The sequence below is a fragment of the Culex pipiens genome, chromosome 2 (assembly GCF_016801865.2).
Source record: "Culex pipiens pallens isolate TS chromosome 2, TS_CPP_V2, whole genome shotgun sequence".
In the NCBI taxonomy this organism is placed as follows: Eukaryota; Metazoa; Arthropoda; class Insecta; order Diptera; family Culicidae; genus Culex; species Culex pipiens.
In genome coordinates this window covers 110,844,649-110,862,863 of record NC_068938.1, presented here as the reverse complement: position 1 = coordinate 110,862,863, position 18,215 = coordinate 110,844,649, and the positions used below count along the sequence as shown (strand labels likewise).

Below are 18,215 nucleotides of genomic sequence, written 5' to 3'. Positions count from 1 at the left end.
AAACATACACGCTGAAGTGAATGTGGGTGCAGTTTGAGTTTTAAAGTACACTGACGCGTAAAATTTTAACTTTTGAACATAAATAAAACATATCTATAGAGTTTTTTTTAAAAAAAAAAGGGTCCTATAGGCTATTGTGTTTCATATGTTTATAGTCCTTTTTTTAAATATCTCTCGATATTTTTTTCTTTTTTTTTGTGGCAGTGCGTGGCCGAATGGTTACGCTGTCCGCTTTGTAAGCGGATGATTCTGGGTTCGATTCCCATCTGCTGCAACCTTACATCGGATGAGGAAGTAAAATGTCGGTCCCGGCCTTGGTTGTTAGGCCGTTAAGTCATTCCAGGTGTAGGAGTCGTCTCCATGCCATAAGTACAAACAACACACCAAACCAAACCTACTCCGGTGGAATCGCTGGCGGCGGTTGGACTCGCAATCCGAAGGTCGTCAGTTCAAACAGTGGGGTGGAAGGTTCCTTGGAGTAGAAAGAGGTTTGGGTGCTCTCCCCATTCAAGCCTTCGGACTCCTAGGTTCGAGCAGAATCTTGCAATAGAGACCACAAAAGACCCGGGGGTCTTTAATGTGGATGGTTTGATTTTTTTTTTTTGATATTTTTTTATGGGAAGTCAGACATTTTAAAAGTAAATTTAAACAATTTGAATTAAATATTTTAACATATCATTTAAAAAAAACACAGAAAAGTGTAAGGGAGCGTTCTTTTATTGCAAAGACTTTGCATCTCAGTTGAAGATTCTCCAAATCTCTGTATAAGGCTTTCTAGTCAGAAATTTACCAACACATTCAAAGTATGTTTACATGACAGCTGGACGTTTGTTTGCATCAGGTTTCCTATCTCTTTCTAGCAAATTTTTTTTGTCAGGCGACTTCTAGCTGGTTTTTTTGACTGACTGCCCGATATGTCAGCCAACATACTTCGCAGGGCTGTGACAGCTACAGCTCGATCATTGTTTGCATCAGGACACTTTGACGAGGAGTTCGTCATTTTTGAGTTAAATTATATTTTTTTCACTGGGCCTAGAAAGCCTTATAGTCTAATCTAATCTAATCAGACCTTAGCGCAGCCAATCTTTCGAAGGGATCCTGGAGAGTGCCTTAGGTTAGATGACGCCTAGCACTCTTCTTGTCATTTATTGACATTTGTAGTGCGTCATTGCATCAAAATGCATTGAAACATCACAAGCGTAAAAGCGGCCAGGCCTACTGCGTAAAGCCGTATCGTAGAGATGACTTGTAATTGGGTTGAGTTTGAGCACAGAGTGTTCGAACAACAAAACAATTCTGAATCGACAGGGGAGAAAGCAGCGTGGGAACACACCACCATACGCTCCGAGATTTGGTTGTATTCATTGGGAGCACCATGCTAAGAAGGTTTGGTACTCCGGGGCCCTCTGGGATGGGACATTGTATTTCCACGAATGTCCTGGACACTATTTGCCGTGGTTATAGCGCCACAACTCGCTCTCTGTAACAGTATTCCTAACGCTTACCAAGCCGTCATGGCCTAGTGGTTAGCATTTTTGCTTACCAATCCAAAGGACGGGGGATCGAACCCCGCCTCGAGCGACTTTATTTTTCGTTCTTATTCATCATTTCAAATTTTTATGTTCTTAACTTTCTCGTTGGGAGCAGATGGGAATCGAACCCAGATCCATTCGCTTACAAAGCGAACACCGTAACCAGTCAGCTACGGCCACTCCAGGGTTCTCCAAATCTCTGAATAGGGTCCTAAAGCCCTATGTCAATTTTCATTGACAACGGTTAAAAGTCGTCGGTTAAAACATGATTGAAAACCATTTCTGATCACTTTTTTCGTTTTTTGATGCGTGTCCACGTGGTTTATGGATGGTCCCTAGCGCGAGCAAATTTCAATAATAGTAAATAAAAGACGCTTTATTCTTCATAAAATCGATAGTTTGATGAGTTAATACTAAAATGCCAGTTTGAATAAATTATTACGATCAACGAATTCAAACGAAAAGAAAACAGGACACCACGTAACCGATTGTAGTAAATCGTTAACCGGCAGCGTGCCTTCCAATCAACGATGATAAAAGAAGGACTTTAAAATATCAAATAAAAGGCTCCGACAACACGTTGCAAAGTAACCGCGAGGTCCCGCTACACACAATAGAATACAAAAAATCAAAAACGCGCGCTAATGGTCTATCCTAAATGTCAGAGTGTCTTTCGATAAACGATTCTATAGAAATTACTTTTTCACCGTGAAAATTTAACACATTATTTAAAAATAATGGCACAGTTTGCCCGACGCCATGCCTTCTGATCGACGATAATATAAGAAGGGCTTTTAAAGTCACAAAACAATCAATGTAATCTTAATTAAAGCACAAAAAACACCAATCACTGAAAAAACGGACGCTCGAAACACGAATAATCCGGCAAGGCTTGCGCGTTGCCCCACCATCCAAATTCAACTCAAGCAGGCAACACAATTCAACATCTTTTTAATTTCTCGATAATGCAAAAAATTAAGCTTAATTTTAGGACCCAATTGCAAAGGGAGCGTTCTTATAACGTAACGCAGTTTGGGGGAGGGTCGAAGGCTGCATTACGCTCCAGAAAAACATTTTAAAATTTGTATGGAAATTTTGTTACGAGAGAAAGGAGTGGTCCAAAACCCTTTTTTTACGTTACGTGATAAAAAATAGCTAATTCTAACGAAAACACTAATTGAAAATATTTATTTTCCCATTTTTTTTTAGGAAAAGAGGACGAGACAAACTAATCTTCATCAAAAGAATTTTAAAGAACATTTCTTTCTGAAAAATGCTGAATGACCTCAGCACACACAACATGGTTGAAAGATATTAAATCTTTTATTCTTCCATTCTATCATACTTACAATTTATTCATATCTGTTTGCTCCATTTTCCCCCAGCTCGCAATCAGCGATTATAGTAATTATTCGAATACGGGTGCGAATAATGCTGCTGTTGCCACTGCTGCTGCTGCTGCTGTTGCTGCGGTGGTGGCCCCGGCGGTGGCGCTCCGTACGAATTACCATGCGGCAACGGCGGCGGCTGACTCTGGTGCATCGGGTAGATCGGATAGCCGCCGTATCCACCACCTGGGGGACCACCACCGGAACCGGGTGGGGCGTCCGTGATGTGCTTCGGAATGTGGTTCACCTCCATCTCGATGGGCGGGAGGGGCGGTGGCGGAGCCGAAGTCTGTGGGTTGAAATGAAATTGGTTAGAGGTCGATCAAAGCGGGAACGACGTTAGGTCACCTTCAGCGGAGGGTTGTTTACGGTGGGCGAGTTTTTGTTCGCTCCGGGTGAGATGTTGGCGCGCTTCATCGGCGGCGAAGCCTTACTGGGTGGCAACTGGGGCGGACTGTCCGGCGGGGATTCGTTGTTTGGCTGCTGGTACAGATCCAGCACCTGATGGCAGATGTCCTCCAAGATTTCCATCGTCACGTCCTGCACAAACATGTCCCACCACTTGAGATGTTCTGGCTGTTTGCCAACCCAGTCGACCACGGTGAATTTGCTGAGCTTGCTGGCCAAGTAGATCAGCGCCACGGCAATGATTTCCGGTTCCCACTGCAGGGACACGGTCGTGCTCAGCGAATCGTTGACAAAGTTCCAAGCCATTTGGACCATTTTCTGAAGCTTGGCGCTGTCTCCCTTGAGGCACTTGGCGTACTTGACCAGGAACGAGTACGGGTGTTCGACCTGTAGGTCAAACTTGATGGTTTGCAGCAGAATCCGCTCTAGCGTCATCACTTCTTCCTTCGGATCTTCGCCAAACGAGACAAACTTTTGATCCGTGAGCAGCCCGCGGGCCGTTTTGATTATGTCTTTGCACTTTTTCGGTGTCTCCTCAACCTTCCCTGCCAGGAACAAGCAACAGCACGAGGTCACGTACCGCGGGAACGTTTTGAACGAGTGAAACATGTAGAACCGGTGGAAGTAAACAACGCCGGTGGCCACCGTGTTGTGTCCCAGGCCCATCGATGTTCCGGTTTGCATGATGAAGCGAGCTCCCTCCTTGCGATAACGCCGCTCCGTCTCGAAATCAATTCCATCCCGGATCGACGGAGTATTCCGGAGGTCCTTTTTTTCGTAGTACCAGTTTGGCATGCTCAATTTTTGGTAAAACTTGCAGTGACTTAAGTCCCAAAACAAATCACAACATCAAAAGTGAACTTTTTGAACAGTTTATAAACATAACTTTGACAGTTGAAGGAAGATGTTGCCCATGTAGCAAAAATCGAATGGAATGCGCCTAGATGGAGGCCGTACCATTTTTCCTGAATGGTTTCGTTTTTTATTGCGCGTATTCCCGAATAAGACACGCGGCAAACCAGCCTCGGAAACTCTAAGTATTTAACTAAGTATATGTAAGGTATGCACTTCGGAAGAAACCGGTCAAGAAAAAATTCCAATTGTCAGCAGCGGTAGCGAAAGCAAGCCAGAGAGGGTGAAGAAAAGCCCCAAGAAAACGTTCCCTCTCTTTTGTCCTGCCGTTCGTAAAGCTGTTTCTTGACCCCTTTCCTTCCGATCTGCAGACTAGCCTATAATAATAAGTATACTTAAATTATATTAGTATACTAATTTATGTTTTCCCACCCTACTTTAACCACCTTGTGTTCTTTTGAGCATCTCCTTATAAACGTGTAGCCAGGGACAAGGCCAGGGATGCCACATTTGAAGATTTTCGAGCTCAGGCTCAATGCTCAAGCGTATTGTTTTGCCATGTTATTCGATGATTTTTTATTAAATGAATTACTCACGAAACAGATAACAATGTTTTGCTTCTTTTGCCAAAAACAGATTTCTAGAGTTTTTTTAAAAGGTCCTATAAATCAAATTTTCAGTTTTTGCTTTTTGGGTGTTTTTGAATACTCCTGACTCAAGGCGTGCGTGGCCGAATGGTTACGCTATCCGCTTTGTAAGCGGATGATTCTGGGTTCGATTCCCATCTGCTGCAACCTTCCATCGGATGAGGAAGTAAAATGTCGGTCCCGGCCTTGGTTGTTAGGCCGTTAAGTCATTCCAGGTGTAGGAGTTTTCTCCATGCCATAAGTACAAACAACACACCAAACCAAGCCTACTCCGGTGGAATCGCTGGCGGCGGTTGGACTCGCAATCCAAAGGTCGTCAGTTCAAACACTGGGGTGGAAGGTTCCTTGGAGTAAAAAGAGGTTTGGGTGCTCTCCCCATTCAAGCCTTCGGACTCCTAGGTTCGAGCAGAAACTTGCAATAGAGACAACAAAAGACCCGGGGGTCGTTAATGTGGATGGTTTGTTTGTTGTTTGACTCAAGGCCGTTCTAAAAACACCCTAAAAGCAAAAATTGAAAATTTGGTTTATAGGACCTTTTAAAAAAAACTCCAGATTTGTAAAATATTATTTTGCCATCAAGTTAAACTCGTTTGCGTTTTTGTGATGGCTGTCAAATAAAATCTGCCTGTTCTTCTAACCTGACAGCGAGTGAGAAAAGTGTTCTGAGCTTGGTTCTGAGCTGAATGGTCATTCCCGAATCGGAATCGGATTGTCACCGGAGGATTCCGTAAGGCTGCAAGCGAAAAATGAACGACGCCAATGAATCAGTAAGTAAGGAATACAAACGAAATAACTAAGAACTAAAAATATTACTTTTATCGTAGATAATGGCCTATCTACAATCACTTTACTTAGAATAGTTAAGTTGCGTAGAACAGATAAATTGCTTAGAAATAGTACGTAACTTACTGTCGTCATCTACAATCAACTTAGCTAACTTGCTGGGCTGTTATACGTTACTATGCAGTTGTTTGTTTACCTTTGATATAGAAACGTCAACTTGCCGTAGGTTTTGAAATTTTCCAAACCATACGTCATGTCACCAATTTGCTTACTTTATCATTGTGGAAGATAAGATTCCTTTGCATGGATTCAAATTCCTACGCTAAGTACAATTTTCTAAGTATTGTCCGTTTCTTTCAAACGAACACGCCGCAGTAATCACGCAAGTGAATGCTCAAGACTTTTTGGCAGCACTGCCATACATTTTGTTTTGAATATTACTTTCGGCAAAACTACCAACACTGCTGCACAAAACGTCATCAAATCAAAACAGTTCAAAACGAAAACTTGCCAGTTTCATTTTTTCTAAAGCAGTTTGGTTTGGTTTTTCGAAATTTAAAGAAACAGCGATTTACGGTACGGTAATTTTAAACAGTTATAATTTAAATTTGATTTTGATTGTGATTTTAACAGCTTTCAGCAAAATGGAAACCTACGAAGACTACACGGACGAGGAACGTCTGGAATGTTTCGACGACGACGAGACCGATGCCCAGGTCAACGACCAGAACGCGATTGATTATGATCTTGATCTAGGAGATACACAAATGGAGGAGGACCCGATTGCAACCGGAAGTGATGGTGACGTTGCCTCTGCTGGTGAGGAGGACGTGAATGCCACCTTAGAAGAAGGGACGCACAAATTTAGATTTCTGGCCAATTTCTTCGTGAAAAACTATACACGTCAGAAAAATGGGATTTGCATTAATGCAAAAAAAAACATTCCAGAGATCGTTGCTGGAAACTCGGTTCCGGAGGTGGAGCAATGTATATGGGATGTTGTGAAACCATATTTGCGTCGTGAGGTTGACGTGGCTGAGGCCAACGGAATCGAAGTGAGCTGGTCCGCCAAGTTGGAACCAGACCTACGTGACATAGAAAAGTTTGTGTGGCTCAAGGACGTCAAGCGAAAGAGCGTGATTAGGATCGATGCATTGGGGGAGGGACGCATGCTGCTAAATTGGCGCGACAAAACGATGCTCGTTTTTGCTTTCGCGTACTCTACGTCGATCAGTTCGCTGGCAATTTGGGAAAAAATGAATAAGCATCTCCTCCAGCCATCGGACTGCGATCGGTCTGGCGCTCCGTCAAACGTTGAGCTCAACGAACTTGTGCATGAACTGATGGAAAAAAATCAACACCTTGAAGCACATCACTCAGCCTGGATCCAGTGGGCTACATCAATCCAGAGTTCGCCAGCAGATGAGCAACAAGAACTCAAGGAACGGCTGCCGCCAGCCTCGATGCGGGGAATGTTCTTCTCACTGCCAACCTCCGAAGGCAGTCGCCTTGAAAGTACGCGTCAGGGATTGATCGTGGCCGAGAACATTCTTGACAACCTGGAGCCAACTGTCAAGATCCTCGAAGATCACGGCAACCATCTCATGAGTGTGGCGTTCGAGATAAAGAACTCAGCACATGCTCTGGCTGAAAAGTTCAGTTTGTGTCGTGCTATGCTGCAGGGTATGAAAATGACCACGGCCCCGGAGGAGACGACACTGAGCCAGTCTCACCGTGATGCAGTTGGAGATATGCTGGATTTCGAGCACGGTCGAAAGAAGTAACTCAACTGGCTCAACTCGGAATCTTGCTATTTTTCGTTTTTCTCATTTTTATTATCCATTGTTATTCGATATTACTGAATAAATAACTACACAAAAGTGCTTTAATCTTTTTATTGATGATATCAAATCCCACATTGCTTATCAGAAAATAATCTTAATCTTATTTGTCAATAGTATCAAATCCATATTCACTCAATGGCTGTTTCAATGCGACAGTCGGGTCAAATGTTCCTCCATACAAATAACCGCATTTTTTGAACAAATTAGTGCAATCAAAGCGAGCAAATCTGGTCAAGCTTTCGGTGACGGTAATAGATAGTGGTTTTTTTGAGTTCTCGATGTAGTACCTTTGAAGGTCTCGTTTTGCCAGGCCGAAAACCACTTCTATCGGATTAAACATGGGACAATAAGCGGGAAGAAAAACTGGTAAAATTCCCAACGACCTCAAATACATGATAATATGTTTGTCACAATGAATCCTGGCGCCATCCATTATCCAAATGGAATGGCGGCCAGGATATTGCGAAACTTTACCACTGTGCGCAAACTTTTGAATACAATCGAAAAATTTTTGACGTGTGAATGTTCCCTCTGTTCGATACGACTCCAGCATTCCGGTTTGCCCAAGAAAACATAAGTAGGATTCTCTTGGACGTCTCTTAAATTCTCCTTTAACAATAACCTAGAAAGAAACATTTTTTTAAAATAAATATAAAAATAGATAGATAAAAGATGATAAGTCGTACCTTTTTCCCTTTAACACCATAACCCTTATTGCGCAGCATGTCTCGAGAATCGTAGGACACTTCATCGAGGAATACGAGCTGATGGAAGTGCCATTGGAAAGAGTCCATCTCGTCCGCAAACTTTTGTATGTTAGATTTTCGAATTTGTATTGCTCTGCGTTCGATTGTTTTCCAGGTCAATCCAGATGCGTGTAAAATTTTTACTACCGACGCCCGGCTGATTGAATAATTGAAGTGTCTCTGGAATCGACGGCACGCCTCGTCTAAGTACAAAACCGGTTCCTTGTAGTACAAATCCAGCAACCACTGCCGCTGGCGTGCACCAAACCGTCGATAAACCTGCTTCCTCTGCTTCCTCGTGAAAGTTCCCTCACTGTTATACTTCCGGATCCATTTGCATACAACCGATTTGGACTTTCCAAAAATCTTGGCCAGAGTGGAACGATCAAATCCAAGAAAAAAAGGCGTACAGGCAGTGAAAGATTGTATTTACACTGGCTTGCCGGTGCCGCACATTATTAAACACTTCAGAGTGGTCCATTTTCAACAATTAATCTAATTTATTAAACAAAAATTGTAAATTTTGATCGAGAAAACAAACCGCGGAAAAAATACCTCTACTACTTTGCTCTGCGCGACATTTAATTTGACAGATCGTAGAAAACTAGAACTGTCAAACGCAGCCACGCATTTGGTCAAAGTGCGGCGCGTCGTTTCGAGGCTGGTATGCCGCGTGTCTTTTTCGGGAATACGCGCAATAATGGCCTATCTACAATCACTTAGCTTAGAACATCTAAGTAAAGTAGTTACTTAGGAAAGTTTGCAACTTACGTTCGTCATCCACAATCAACTTAGAAAACTTGCTGGGCTGATATACGTTGCTATGCAGTTGTTTGTTTACCTTTGATATGGAAACGTCAACTTACCGTAGATTTTGAAATTTTCCAAACCAAACGTCAGTTTCTAATTTGATTACTTTTCCATTGTAGAAACTCAGATTCATTTCCATTGATTCAAATTCCTAAGCTAAGTGAAATTTTCTAAGCTAAGTGATTGTAGATAGGCCATAACCCGCAAAGATTATTTTTGGAACCAAATCATCCAAGAGGTCGGTGATGTACAACAGCACCTGACAAATCACTTGAAATCCAGAGCAACATTTGAAAGGGGCGGTACGACATTGCTCTTACGGCCTTTCATTACACGCGTTTAAATGGGACGAAAGGCCGTAAGAGCAATGTCGTACCGCCCCTTTCAAATGTTGCTCCAGAAATATCAAAAAATCGCTGCAAGTGTTTTGATCACAAAACTTGATGATACAACTGTTATTGATTCCCTTGAAGGAATCATCAACAGCCAGCGGAACGCGATATGCCAGCATGCTGAAGCGCTCGCGCTGAATCATCGGGATTTTTTCCCCAATCGAAATAATCGTGGAATAGACCTATTTTCTCCTTTTCTAAAGGTTAGACTTCAGGCGGTCCACATCTAGGCGCATTCGAAGAACCAAATATTTTTTGCTGCTGCATGGGCAGCTACTTCTGTCAACGGTTGTCACTGCCCGGTATGCTGCATGGGCCGAATGCTAAAAGGTTGGCAGCGAGCATTTCCGCCGTCTTTTACTTTGTGTATGGTGTCAGAGAAAGGTAGGTTTCGTGGAGCTGCTCGTGAAATTTCCTGAAAATACGGTATTTCTGCAAGTTTTTACCTGCTGCAATAAGTTGATTTCAGCGCGGGGAGCCGTTCCGTAAGTGCGTGGCGTTAAAATTGGAAAAGCGAGCTGAAATAAGTGGAAATTTGCAAGATTTCCGATGCCCCGGCGATTCTCGTGGCGGCACATGTAGAAATCTTGCCAGGCTTGCTTGGATCCAATCTCTAAGTTTGAGGAACAAAAAGTGCATAAAATAGTGAAGCTTTTTTGGGGCTCTGTGAAGAATATTGTTGATGTGTTGGGGATCTTTTATAAAAAAGATTTTAGAGTTTCGAGATTTGTTCTAAATTCTAACTTCCATCACGTTTTCGGTATTCCATCGGTTGCTTAGTTGCTCCACTCTCTCGTGGTGAGTATTGTAATCGTTTCTTTCCTTGCTTGACCAAAGAAAGCATTCAAAAAGAATAATCTTTTTTATTAAGTGAAACACGTCGAATATTCAGATGCAGATCCCCAAAAAAACTAAAATCTTTCAGTGTTGATGTTGTGTGACCTTTTTTGAAAATCGGAACATTCTTTCCGCTTGAAGCTCGTGCGTGTGTACCATCGATTCGAAGAAGGCAGCGACTTGACACTTTTGGTTTTAGTTTTTTTCGCGGTGATCTTCTGCATCTGTGCATTCGATTGCTTCACTTTGTTGCGCTAAAATACAGTTTGTTTTTTCAAAAAATAAGAATGCTTGCTTTCCTTGGATCAAGCCATTTTCCTCTCCCACACAGCTTCGACACAAAACAGAACTTTGAGGAAGTCATGCGTTCCGATTTGACAGTTGGCAGCAGAGCAGCACACCATGCCTGCTTTGATAACCATTTTGTTTCCTTGCAGGTTTCAAAACATCTCGAAAGAAGAGAACACGTTGTTTAGAAGATGTTAAGAAATGTGAGGTTTTGATCAATTTTACCATACAATTGTGTAGTTTAAAGCTTGTGTGCCTGAAAGACAGTGAAGTTCGTACAAGAAAAGGTGCAGTGTTAATGCCACAAGGATAACTATCATTACGAGAAATTTTGGTTTGCTACCCCGTATAAAGCCCTAAGATGAAGATATTCCTTCAAAATATCCATTTGAATTTTGTTCTTTGAAGAAAGTTTGAAGAAAAAAGCTACTTGTTTTTTTGTAGTTCAAGTTTTACTGTAGTCATGTTTGAAATGCTTCCATCTTTGCATTAGAGAAAAAACAGTCGTGTTGATTCAATTAAGATTCGGCCTGATCGAAGCTGGGTTCTGCAAACATAGACAGTTTCCCAGTCAATTACGTGGCCAAGAATAAATCGCTTGTCGACGGTCATTGTGCATCCCTTCCCCGTGGTGCAACAATAACATTATTGATGAGCTACAAACCCACCTCAAGATCTGTTTTGTGTCGATGAAGACTCCTCAATTTACTCAGCGAGTTGTCCCGGAGCAAAAGTCTAACCAACTTCTTTCTTCTAGCTCTGATCACGCCAACACAACAACGCCACCAAAATGCCGCAGAACGAGTACATTGAGCGCCACATCAAGCTGCACGGCCGGCGGCTCGATTATGAGGAGCGCAAGCGGAAACGCGAGGCCCGCGAGCCGAAGAAGCGTGCCGCCATGGCCCGCAAGCTGCGCGGCATCAAGGCCAAACTGTTCCAGAAGGAGCGACGCAACGAGAAGATTCAGATGAAAAAGAAGATCCAGGCCCACGAAGAGAAGAAGGTCAAGAAGACCACGGAAAAGGTCGAGGACGGTGCCATTCCGGCCTATCTGATGGACCGTGGCGTCCAATCGAGCGCCAAAGTTCTGTCCAACATGATCAAGCAGAAGCGAAAGGAAAAGGCCGGTAAATGGGACGTCCCGATTCCGAAGGTGCGCGCCCAGTCCGACGCCGAAGTGTTCAAAGTCATCCGCAGTGGCAAAACCAAACGGAAAGCGTGGAAGCGAATGGTCACCAAAGTCACCTACGTCGGGGAGAATTTTACCCGAAAACCGCCCAAGTTCGAACGGTTCATCCGGCCGATGGCACTGCGCTTCAACAAGGCACACGTCACACACCCCGAACTCAAGGCCACATTCCACCTGCCCATCATCGGCGTCAAGAAGAACCCGTCGTCACCTATGTACACCAGCTTGGGGGTCATCACCAAGGGTACCGTTATCGAGGTCAACATCTCCGAGCTCGGTCTGGTGACGCAATCCGGCAAGGTCGTCTGGGGAAAGTACGCCCAAGTCACCAACAACCCCGAGAACGACGGTTGTATCAACGCTGTGTTGTTAGTTTAACTCTCTCTGTGCTATTTAAGTTCGTTTTAGTTTGTAAGTTGCGTTGCTTTGTAAACTGGAGCAAATATAGACCTGGCCGAATGGTATTTTTTTGTATCAAAACTCGTTTTGTTGTCAATCTGTCAATTTAACTTACAGAAATCAACTTATTGTGTAAAGGTAAAAACTGATTTCGCCGTCAAAACAACAAACCGAACCATCTTTAATCAAAATTTCTCAAAATTCTTCCCCCCAGACATCCAGGATGCAGATCTTCGTCAAAACCCTCACGGGTAAGACCATCACTCTCGAGGTCGAGCCGTCCGATACGATCGAGAATGTCAAGGCCAAGATCCAGGACAAGGAGGGAATCCCCCCGGATCAGCAGCGTCTGATCTTCGCCGGCAAGCAGCTGGAGGATGGCCGCACCCTGTCGGACTACAACATCCAGAAGGAGTCCACCCTGCATCTGGTGCTGCGCCTGCGTGGTGGCGCCAAGAAGCGCAAGAAGAAGAATTACTCCACCCCCAAGAAGATCAAGCACAAGAGGAAGAAGGTCAAACTCGCCGTCCTCAAGTACTACAAGGTAGGCGCCAAATCCCCCCCTTAACTTTGAAGCAAAAAACTAACTCGCATTTCCAACATTCAACAGGTCGACGAAAACGGCAAGATCCACCGTCTGCGTCGTGAGTGCACCAGCGAAACCTGTGGTGCCGGCGTCTTTATGGCTGCCCACGAAGATCGTCACTACTGCGGCAAGTGCCACCTGACACTCGTCTATTCCAAGCAGGAGGAAAAGTAAAAGAGAGAGAGAGAGCGCATTTCCTCGGGTTTCCGTGGATTCCTTCTTCAACTATGGTTTAAATAAAATACAAAAAATGTAACGTGGAAAAAATAAAGAATCCAATACGGCTCTTGGCTTCGTATTGAATTTGCACCAAAACATCTTGTGCGGAATTAGTTGTTGTAATGTCACAAATCCGTCTCAATCAGCTGTTATTGTATTGGTCATTTTAATGCACGCAAATCTGCTTTGAGCTGTATTCTTTCTTAATTAAACAGTGTGTGCTGTTCCAGATCCTGAGTTGATGGATATTGATATTGATAAATAGCCTTGTCTTCAAAAACATTACAATTTCGCGCTTATATAGAGACGATTTACTAGTTAAAATTCTTAAATTAGATTTTCATTAAAATTCTAAACGCACTAAAATATCAAAATTATAACAACTAAAAAAGCAAAGCAATCCACTTAAACGACCCCCGGGTCTTTTGTGGTCTCTGTTGCAAGTTTCTGCTCATTTCTAGGCGTCCGATGGTTATGTGTGGTGAGTCACCCAAAACCTCTTCTACGCAAATGGACCGACGTTTTACTTTCCCATCCGATAGAAGGCGTGATCAGGCAAATCTCTTCTCGAAAAATGCCACCGGGACCTTCAGGGAGCGAACCCAGGCCGACTGGGTGAGAGGCAACCACGCTCACCCTACAACACGGGTCCATTTAACAACTATATGTATTTAAATAAATCGTGCGTGCAATTCAAAACACAATCCACAAGTACAAGTTCGCTTTAAAATTATCTACAAAATAAAGGCTAAATTAATTTCGAACTCTGGGTAAAATCACATCAACGTGCATTTAGCCGGTGAGCTTCCTCAGCGAGCTTTTCACTTTGGTCGTCACGGTACGCAGCCAAAATGTCACTTGCCCACCAAGATAAATTTATTCTTGGGGTAGTGCCAAGGGTAGTGCAGTGTCAGCTGCAACAAAAAATTAAATTTAATCAAGGGGTCTAGTTCTTAGAGGTGTTGTTGGTTTTTGTAAAATTTACAAAGAGTCATCAAAGCTCCTAAAACCGAGCCGTATTGTTAAACTGATAATCTTGGTTGAGTTTTTTTTTGCTATATAAGATGCAAACGAACTATTTCAAGAATTTAGGGGAAATATACTCATTCTAATCACACACAAAGAAAAAATACTCTAAATTTAAAAAGATCGTTCGTTGGATTAAAAGTTCGCGTTGGTGAATATTCGTAGAAAGTTCAAACTTTTTAATTTAAAAGTTGGAAAGTTTTTGATACTACCATGCACTTCTGGAACAAAATCGTTGTATCGGTAAAAGTGTTTTACTTTTATTATAAGAAGAAACTTTTTATGGCAACAATAAATAACATTTAACATTACAGTGATGATTTACGAAAATGTGATGGATTTTATTTCTATTTTTATTTTAATATTAAAACTGCTGCTTATGCTCCTTAACATCGCGGCCTACATTTTGGAGCGCGACAGCGATGTAGAGAACAGGGTGGTCTCGTTGCCGGCCATCATCAGGACAGGCTTGGAGGAGTTGGCCATTGGGTGTTAATTCGGGAAGGTAAGTCGACGTTTTCCGACTGGGAAGTGAAGCGCCTGATCCGATAGTTCCCGATCACATCGTCCTCCTTCGAGAATGGCACAGATGTTGCCAGTTCATCCGGCCGAAGCTGCGCCGTCGCGAGTTTGCGGGTGGGAGTTGCTGAAAGAGTTTGAAAGTAAATTAAATCGGCTAGACACTGAACACATTCTCAATACTCACCGGTGACTTCTTCGGTATTCCAGGTAGATGTTCTTGATCAGGTTCGTCGGATATCGCTCCAACCTCTGGAAGTAATCCGAGTACGACAGCTTCAGCCCGGTCACGGATATTTCTAGCAGAGTTAGTTCTGCTAGAATCCTGCTAGAATGATTCTAGCAGGCCTGTCAGATTTCTGTTAGAATTTTGCTTGAATATTCTAACAGAATGAAATCTGTAAGAATTCTGTTAGAATTTAGTGAGAATATTCTGACAGACCGAAATCTGTCGAAAATGATGTCATTTTCGCCAAACCTATTTGTGGCGAAAGTGGTTTCCGCAATTGCCATCTTGAAATTAAACTTGTTCGAGCAAGTTCACTTTTTTTCTCACGTTGAATCGAGCTGTATTATTTTCCTGCTCTGCCTAATTTTGGTAAGTAAATTGAAGTTGGGTAACATGAATCAATCCAAAATGTATAACATTCTGCTGTGACATTCACAGGAATCATCTCGAGACTAATTCTCCCGATGGGAACTCGGAATGTCCCCAAAATGAGAAGTTCAGATCGCTGTTCACGGTGGCCGAGAGCACAGCACCGGAGATGTCATCGACGACCACATTCCAGAAAATGGAGCGTCCGAAATCTTCTCCCACGGAATATTGATCCCCTGGATAACTCCAAGTCTTCGTGTGCCAACTTCTCCGGAGTGTGTCCATCCAGAAACACATGTGAAGTGGAGAGCAATACCTGCAGACAGTGAAATTAAAAGTTTGAAGTGAAAAAGTGAAAAGTGTCTGCTCGAAAACATGTTGTAATAGGTAATTTGTTTGAATAAAGATATTTTAAAGTTGGTTTTATTTGCTAGAATAAATCGAGCAAAAATCTCAAACAAATCGTTTTACTAAAAAAAATCCTATCCGTTCAATTCTAGCTAAATTCTGGAAGGATTCTAGCAGAAAATTTCAGCCATTTCTTTCCAGCAAAATTCTTACAGAATTCTAGCAGGCGGCCTGTCAGAATAGTTCTAGCAAAATTCTAGCAGGATTCTTACAGAACCGATTGATTTCGCCGGCTCCTGCTAGAACCGGTTATTGCATTTGAGCTAGAATTCTTTGAGAATTCTTGCTAAGTTCTGGCAGGATGATGGCATAGTTCTAGTAAGAATATTTTCGCTCTGCTAGAATTCTGTAAGAATCCTGTGAGAACGCCGTGACTGGGAGGACCTGCGGCTTTCGTACAGACGGTTCTTCCAGAAGTGGTGCAAACTGTTCTTCCGGATGTTTATGTATTACTCGTCAAACATGTCCCGCACCAAGAAATGGACTGCGGACCCTCAGGACATCCCACACTGTCCCGTCATCACTTCCGGCACATAATGCTGCTGATGGTCGTAAACCGCCGGCACCGAGTGCAACATCCGCGCTGACCACCTCCGATCGCTTCTCGTTGTTTTCCTCTTCCGTCGGATCCTTCTCCTCACCGTTAAAATTAACTTTATCGAATACAACCGGTGCAAATTCACATCCGCATAAACGGCGTCCTACAAAAACAAACAAAATCAAACACAAACGCCACCAAACACCCAAGCTTCCTTCTTACCCATTTCGGTCGTGAAACAGCTGCAGATCCGGCAGGAAGCTGGCCTCATCCTTTTGAAAACCAACTTTCCCCTAATCCCCTAACCTTGTTCCGCACCATCCTCCTTCGAAGGTATCCGCGTCCAAGTCCTGGCTGTGGACGCGTTCTGTTTTGATTGACGTTGTGGACCACCACTCACTAACCACCGGAATCACTTAAACGTTTGTTTACATTTTGGACTTAGACGTACACGGTTTCACGAGAACGACAAAATGAAAGAAATTATACAGTCGAATTAAAAGTTAAAACTTTTAAATAAGTTAGCAATGAGATTTTCAAAAACTGTAGCAGTAAAAGTTTTCATTTTCAAAACAAGAAAAAAAACTTTTAATGTAGCAAAATTTAACCACTTATTAATTCAAAAGTAAGTTACTTTCGTCATTACCATAATATTTTTTTGTGTGCACTCTAAGCCATTCGACCAATTCTCATCACTTTTGCCGTTTTCCGCTATTAAATCAACATTTTCAAATGTATCAACAATGGAGAGTTGCTTGCTCACTTTCATTTGTGCTATTTATTACTTTGGAACAGTCAAAAACACTTTATGAAAGCTGTAATTCATGGTCAAAGTGCTGATAGGCCGATAATAGAAATAGGCTGAGAAAGGGTATAGTTCCCCTATTTATTTATTTTTTCAAGATGACCCGAACCCATAAGTCAAACGTCGGGATATAAAAGTCATTGTTTTCGTTTTTGACATTAGTTTACAAAAAGAATACCTGCTGTTGTGTTCTGGTTTAGTGTGTAATACTAATACACACGCACGAGGAATTGGGGACACACCTGTGGGAAAACATTATCGGTCATCGCGCTTAAGCAAAGAAATAAAGTAACAAGCAGGATTTCATTTGCAGATTAAATTCGTTTTGCCTTCCTCACTGAGGTAAGGCTATAATCCTGCTCTAAAATTGAACTTTTTATTTAAAGCTCGAAAACCCACCTTGATGTATACATATCGACTCAGAATCGAAAACTGAACAAATGTCTGTGTGTATGTGTGTGTATGTGTGTGTGTATGTGACCAATAATGTCACGCAGTTTTCTCAGCACTGGCTGAACCGATTTTGACCAAACCAGTCGCATTCGACTTGGTTCAGGGTCCCATACGGTGCTATTGAATTTTTTGAAGTTTCGATAAGTAGTTCAAAAGTTATGTATAAAAATGTGTTTTCGCATATTTTCGGAAGTTGAATAAATGGCAGGAAATCGCACCAAATATCATCATGCTATACATCGTTAGTTAGGTAATTGAAAGACCTTTCCAACGAGTCCAAAACATTGATAATCTGGCAACCCTGTCTCGAGTTATAACCACTTAAGTGATATTTATGTACTTTTTTGTAGCCGGATCTCACTTAAATGCATGTAAACAATGTCCGGATCCATCATCCGACCCATCGTTGGTTAGGTAATCGAAAGACCTTTCCAACGAGTCTAAAACATTAAAGATCTGGCAACCCTGTCTTAAGCTATGACCACTTAAGTGACATTAATGTACTTTTTTGTAGCCGGATCTCACTTAAAGGTATGTAAACAATGTCCGGATCCATCATCCGACCCATCGTTGGTTAGGTAATCGAAAGACCTTTCCAACGAGTCTAAAACATTGAAGATCTGGCAACCCTGTCTCAAGCTATGACTACTTAAGATGCCACTTATGAGCCCTTGAGTGATATGTGTGTTTTTTTTATTCCGGAACTTAACGAAATTAGACGAAATTTGTGTCCAAACCCATCATATCACATATCACCCATTGTTGGAAAAGAGTGAGGAAGGCACCAACCACATAGGTGGATTAAGTTAGTTTTTTATTATTTAATTGGGCACGGAAGGGAACATAACACCCGCCGCCTATTTCGACGGTCGATTCCAAAGACCGAGTCCAGTAAGGAACTGATCGTACAATATAGGCCTCCATAACCTCCGATTCGCCACCTAC

At 42.5% G+C, this 18,215-nt stretch overlaps 4 protein-coding genes and 1 pseudogene across 6 annotated transcripts; 3 read left to right on the top strand and 2 right to left on the bottom strand.

Moving 5' to 3' along the window:
• Window positions 1–2,836: 2,836 nt before the first annotated feature.
• On the bottom strand, window positions 2,837–4,200 carry LOC120431286 (cyclin-K). Its single transcript, XM_039596426.2, has 2 exons — window positions 3,269–4,200; window positions 2,837–3,209 (listed from the first exon to the last, which is right to left on the bottom strand). The coding sequence occupies exons 1-2, from the start codon at window positions 4,121–4,123 to the stop codon at window positions 2,925–2,927; spliced, it is 1,140 nt and encodes a 379-aa protein (XP_039452360.1). The 5' UTR covers window positions 4,124–4,200; the 3' UTR covers window positions 2,837–2,924.
• A 1,673-nt stretch (window positions 4,201–5,873) lies between these two features.
• On the top strand, window positions 5,874–7,491 carry LOC120431284 (uncharacterized). The gene is made up of 2 exons (XM_039596425.2): window positions 5,874–6,186; window positions 6,244–7,491. Exon 2 carries the CDS (start codon window positions 6,255–6,257, stop codon window positions 7,392–7,394), a length of 1,140 nt encoding a protein of 379 aa, XP_039452359.1. The 5' UTR covers window positions 5,874–6,186; window positions 6,244–6,254; the 3' UTR covers window positions 7,395–7,491.
• LOC120431285 (uncharacterized) lies at window positions 7,458–8,755 on the bottom strand (annotated as a pseudogene).
• An 889-nt stretch (window positions 8,756–9,644) lies between these two features.
• On the top strand, window positions 9,645–13,019 carry LOC120431281 (ubiquitin-40S ribosomal protein S27a). Its single transcript, XM_039596419.2, has 3 exons — window positions 9,645–9,786; window positions 12,333–12,662; window positions 12,729–13,019. The coding sequence occupies exons 2-3, from the start codon at window positions 12,342–12,344 to the stop codon at window positions 12,876–12,878; spliced, it is 471 nt and encodes a 156-aa protein (XP_039452353.1). The 5' UTR covers window positions 9,645–9,786; window positions 12,333–12,341; the 3' UTR covers window positions 12,879–13,019.
• LOC120431279 (ribosome biogenesis protein NSA2 homolog) lies at window positions 9,653–12,199 on the top strand. Of its 3 annotated transcripts, none has more exons than XM_039596417.2 (2): window positions 9,653–9,786; window positions 11,285–12,199. In XM_039596417.2, exon 2 carries the CDS (start codon window positions 11,318–11,320, stop codon window positions 12,095–12,097), a length of 780 nt encoding a protein of 259 aa, XP_039452351.1. In that variant the 5' UTR covers window positions 9,653–9,786; window positions 11,285–11,317; the 3' UTR covers window positions 12,098–12,199. The 3 variants fall into 3 exon arrangements, with proteins under 3 accessions (XP_039452351.1, XP_039452350.1, XP_039452352.1); XM_039596416.1 differs by having other exon boundaries at window positions 9,776–10,200; XM_039596418.1 differs by lacking the exon at window positions 9,653–9,786 and adding an exon at window positions 9,863–9,887.
• Window positions 13,020–18,215: the final 5,196 nt, after the last annotated feature.

Bases quoted from the DNA above. Each gene is read 5' to 3' on its own strand.
- LOC120431279 (XM_039596417.2), top strand. From the start codon at position 11,318: ATGCCGCAGAACGAGTACATTGAGCGCCACATCAAGCTGCACGGCCGG.
- LOC120431286 (XM_039596426.2), bottom strand. From the start codon at position 4,123: ATGCCAAACTGGTACTACGAAAAAAAGGACCTCCGGAATACTCCGTCG. The intron at 3,210-3,268 runs GTGACCTAACGT...TTCAACCCACAG, and splicing joins TAAACAACCCTCCGCTGAAG to ACTTCGGCTCCGCCACCGCC.
- LOC120431284 (XM_039596425.2), top strand. From the start codon at position 6,255: ATGGAAACCTACGAAGACTACACGGACGAGGAACGTCTGGAATGTTTC.
- LOC120431281 (XM_039596419.2), top strand. From the start codon at position 12,342: ATGCAGATCTTCGTCAAAACCCTCACGGGTAAGACCATCACTCTCGAG. The intron at 12,663-12,728 runs GTAGGCGCCAAA...AACATTCAACAG, and splicing joins CCGTCCTCAAGTACTACAAG to GTCGACGAAAACGGCAAGAT.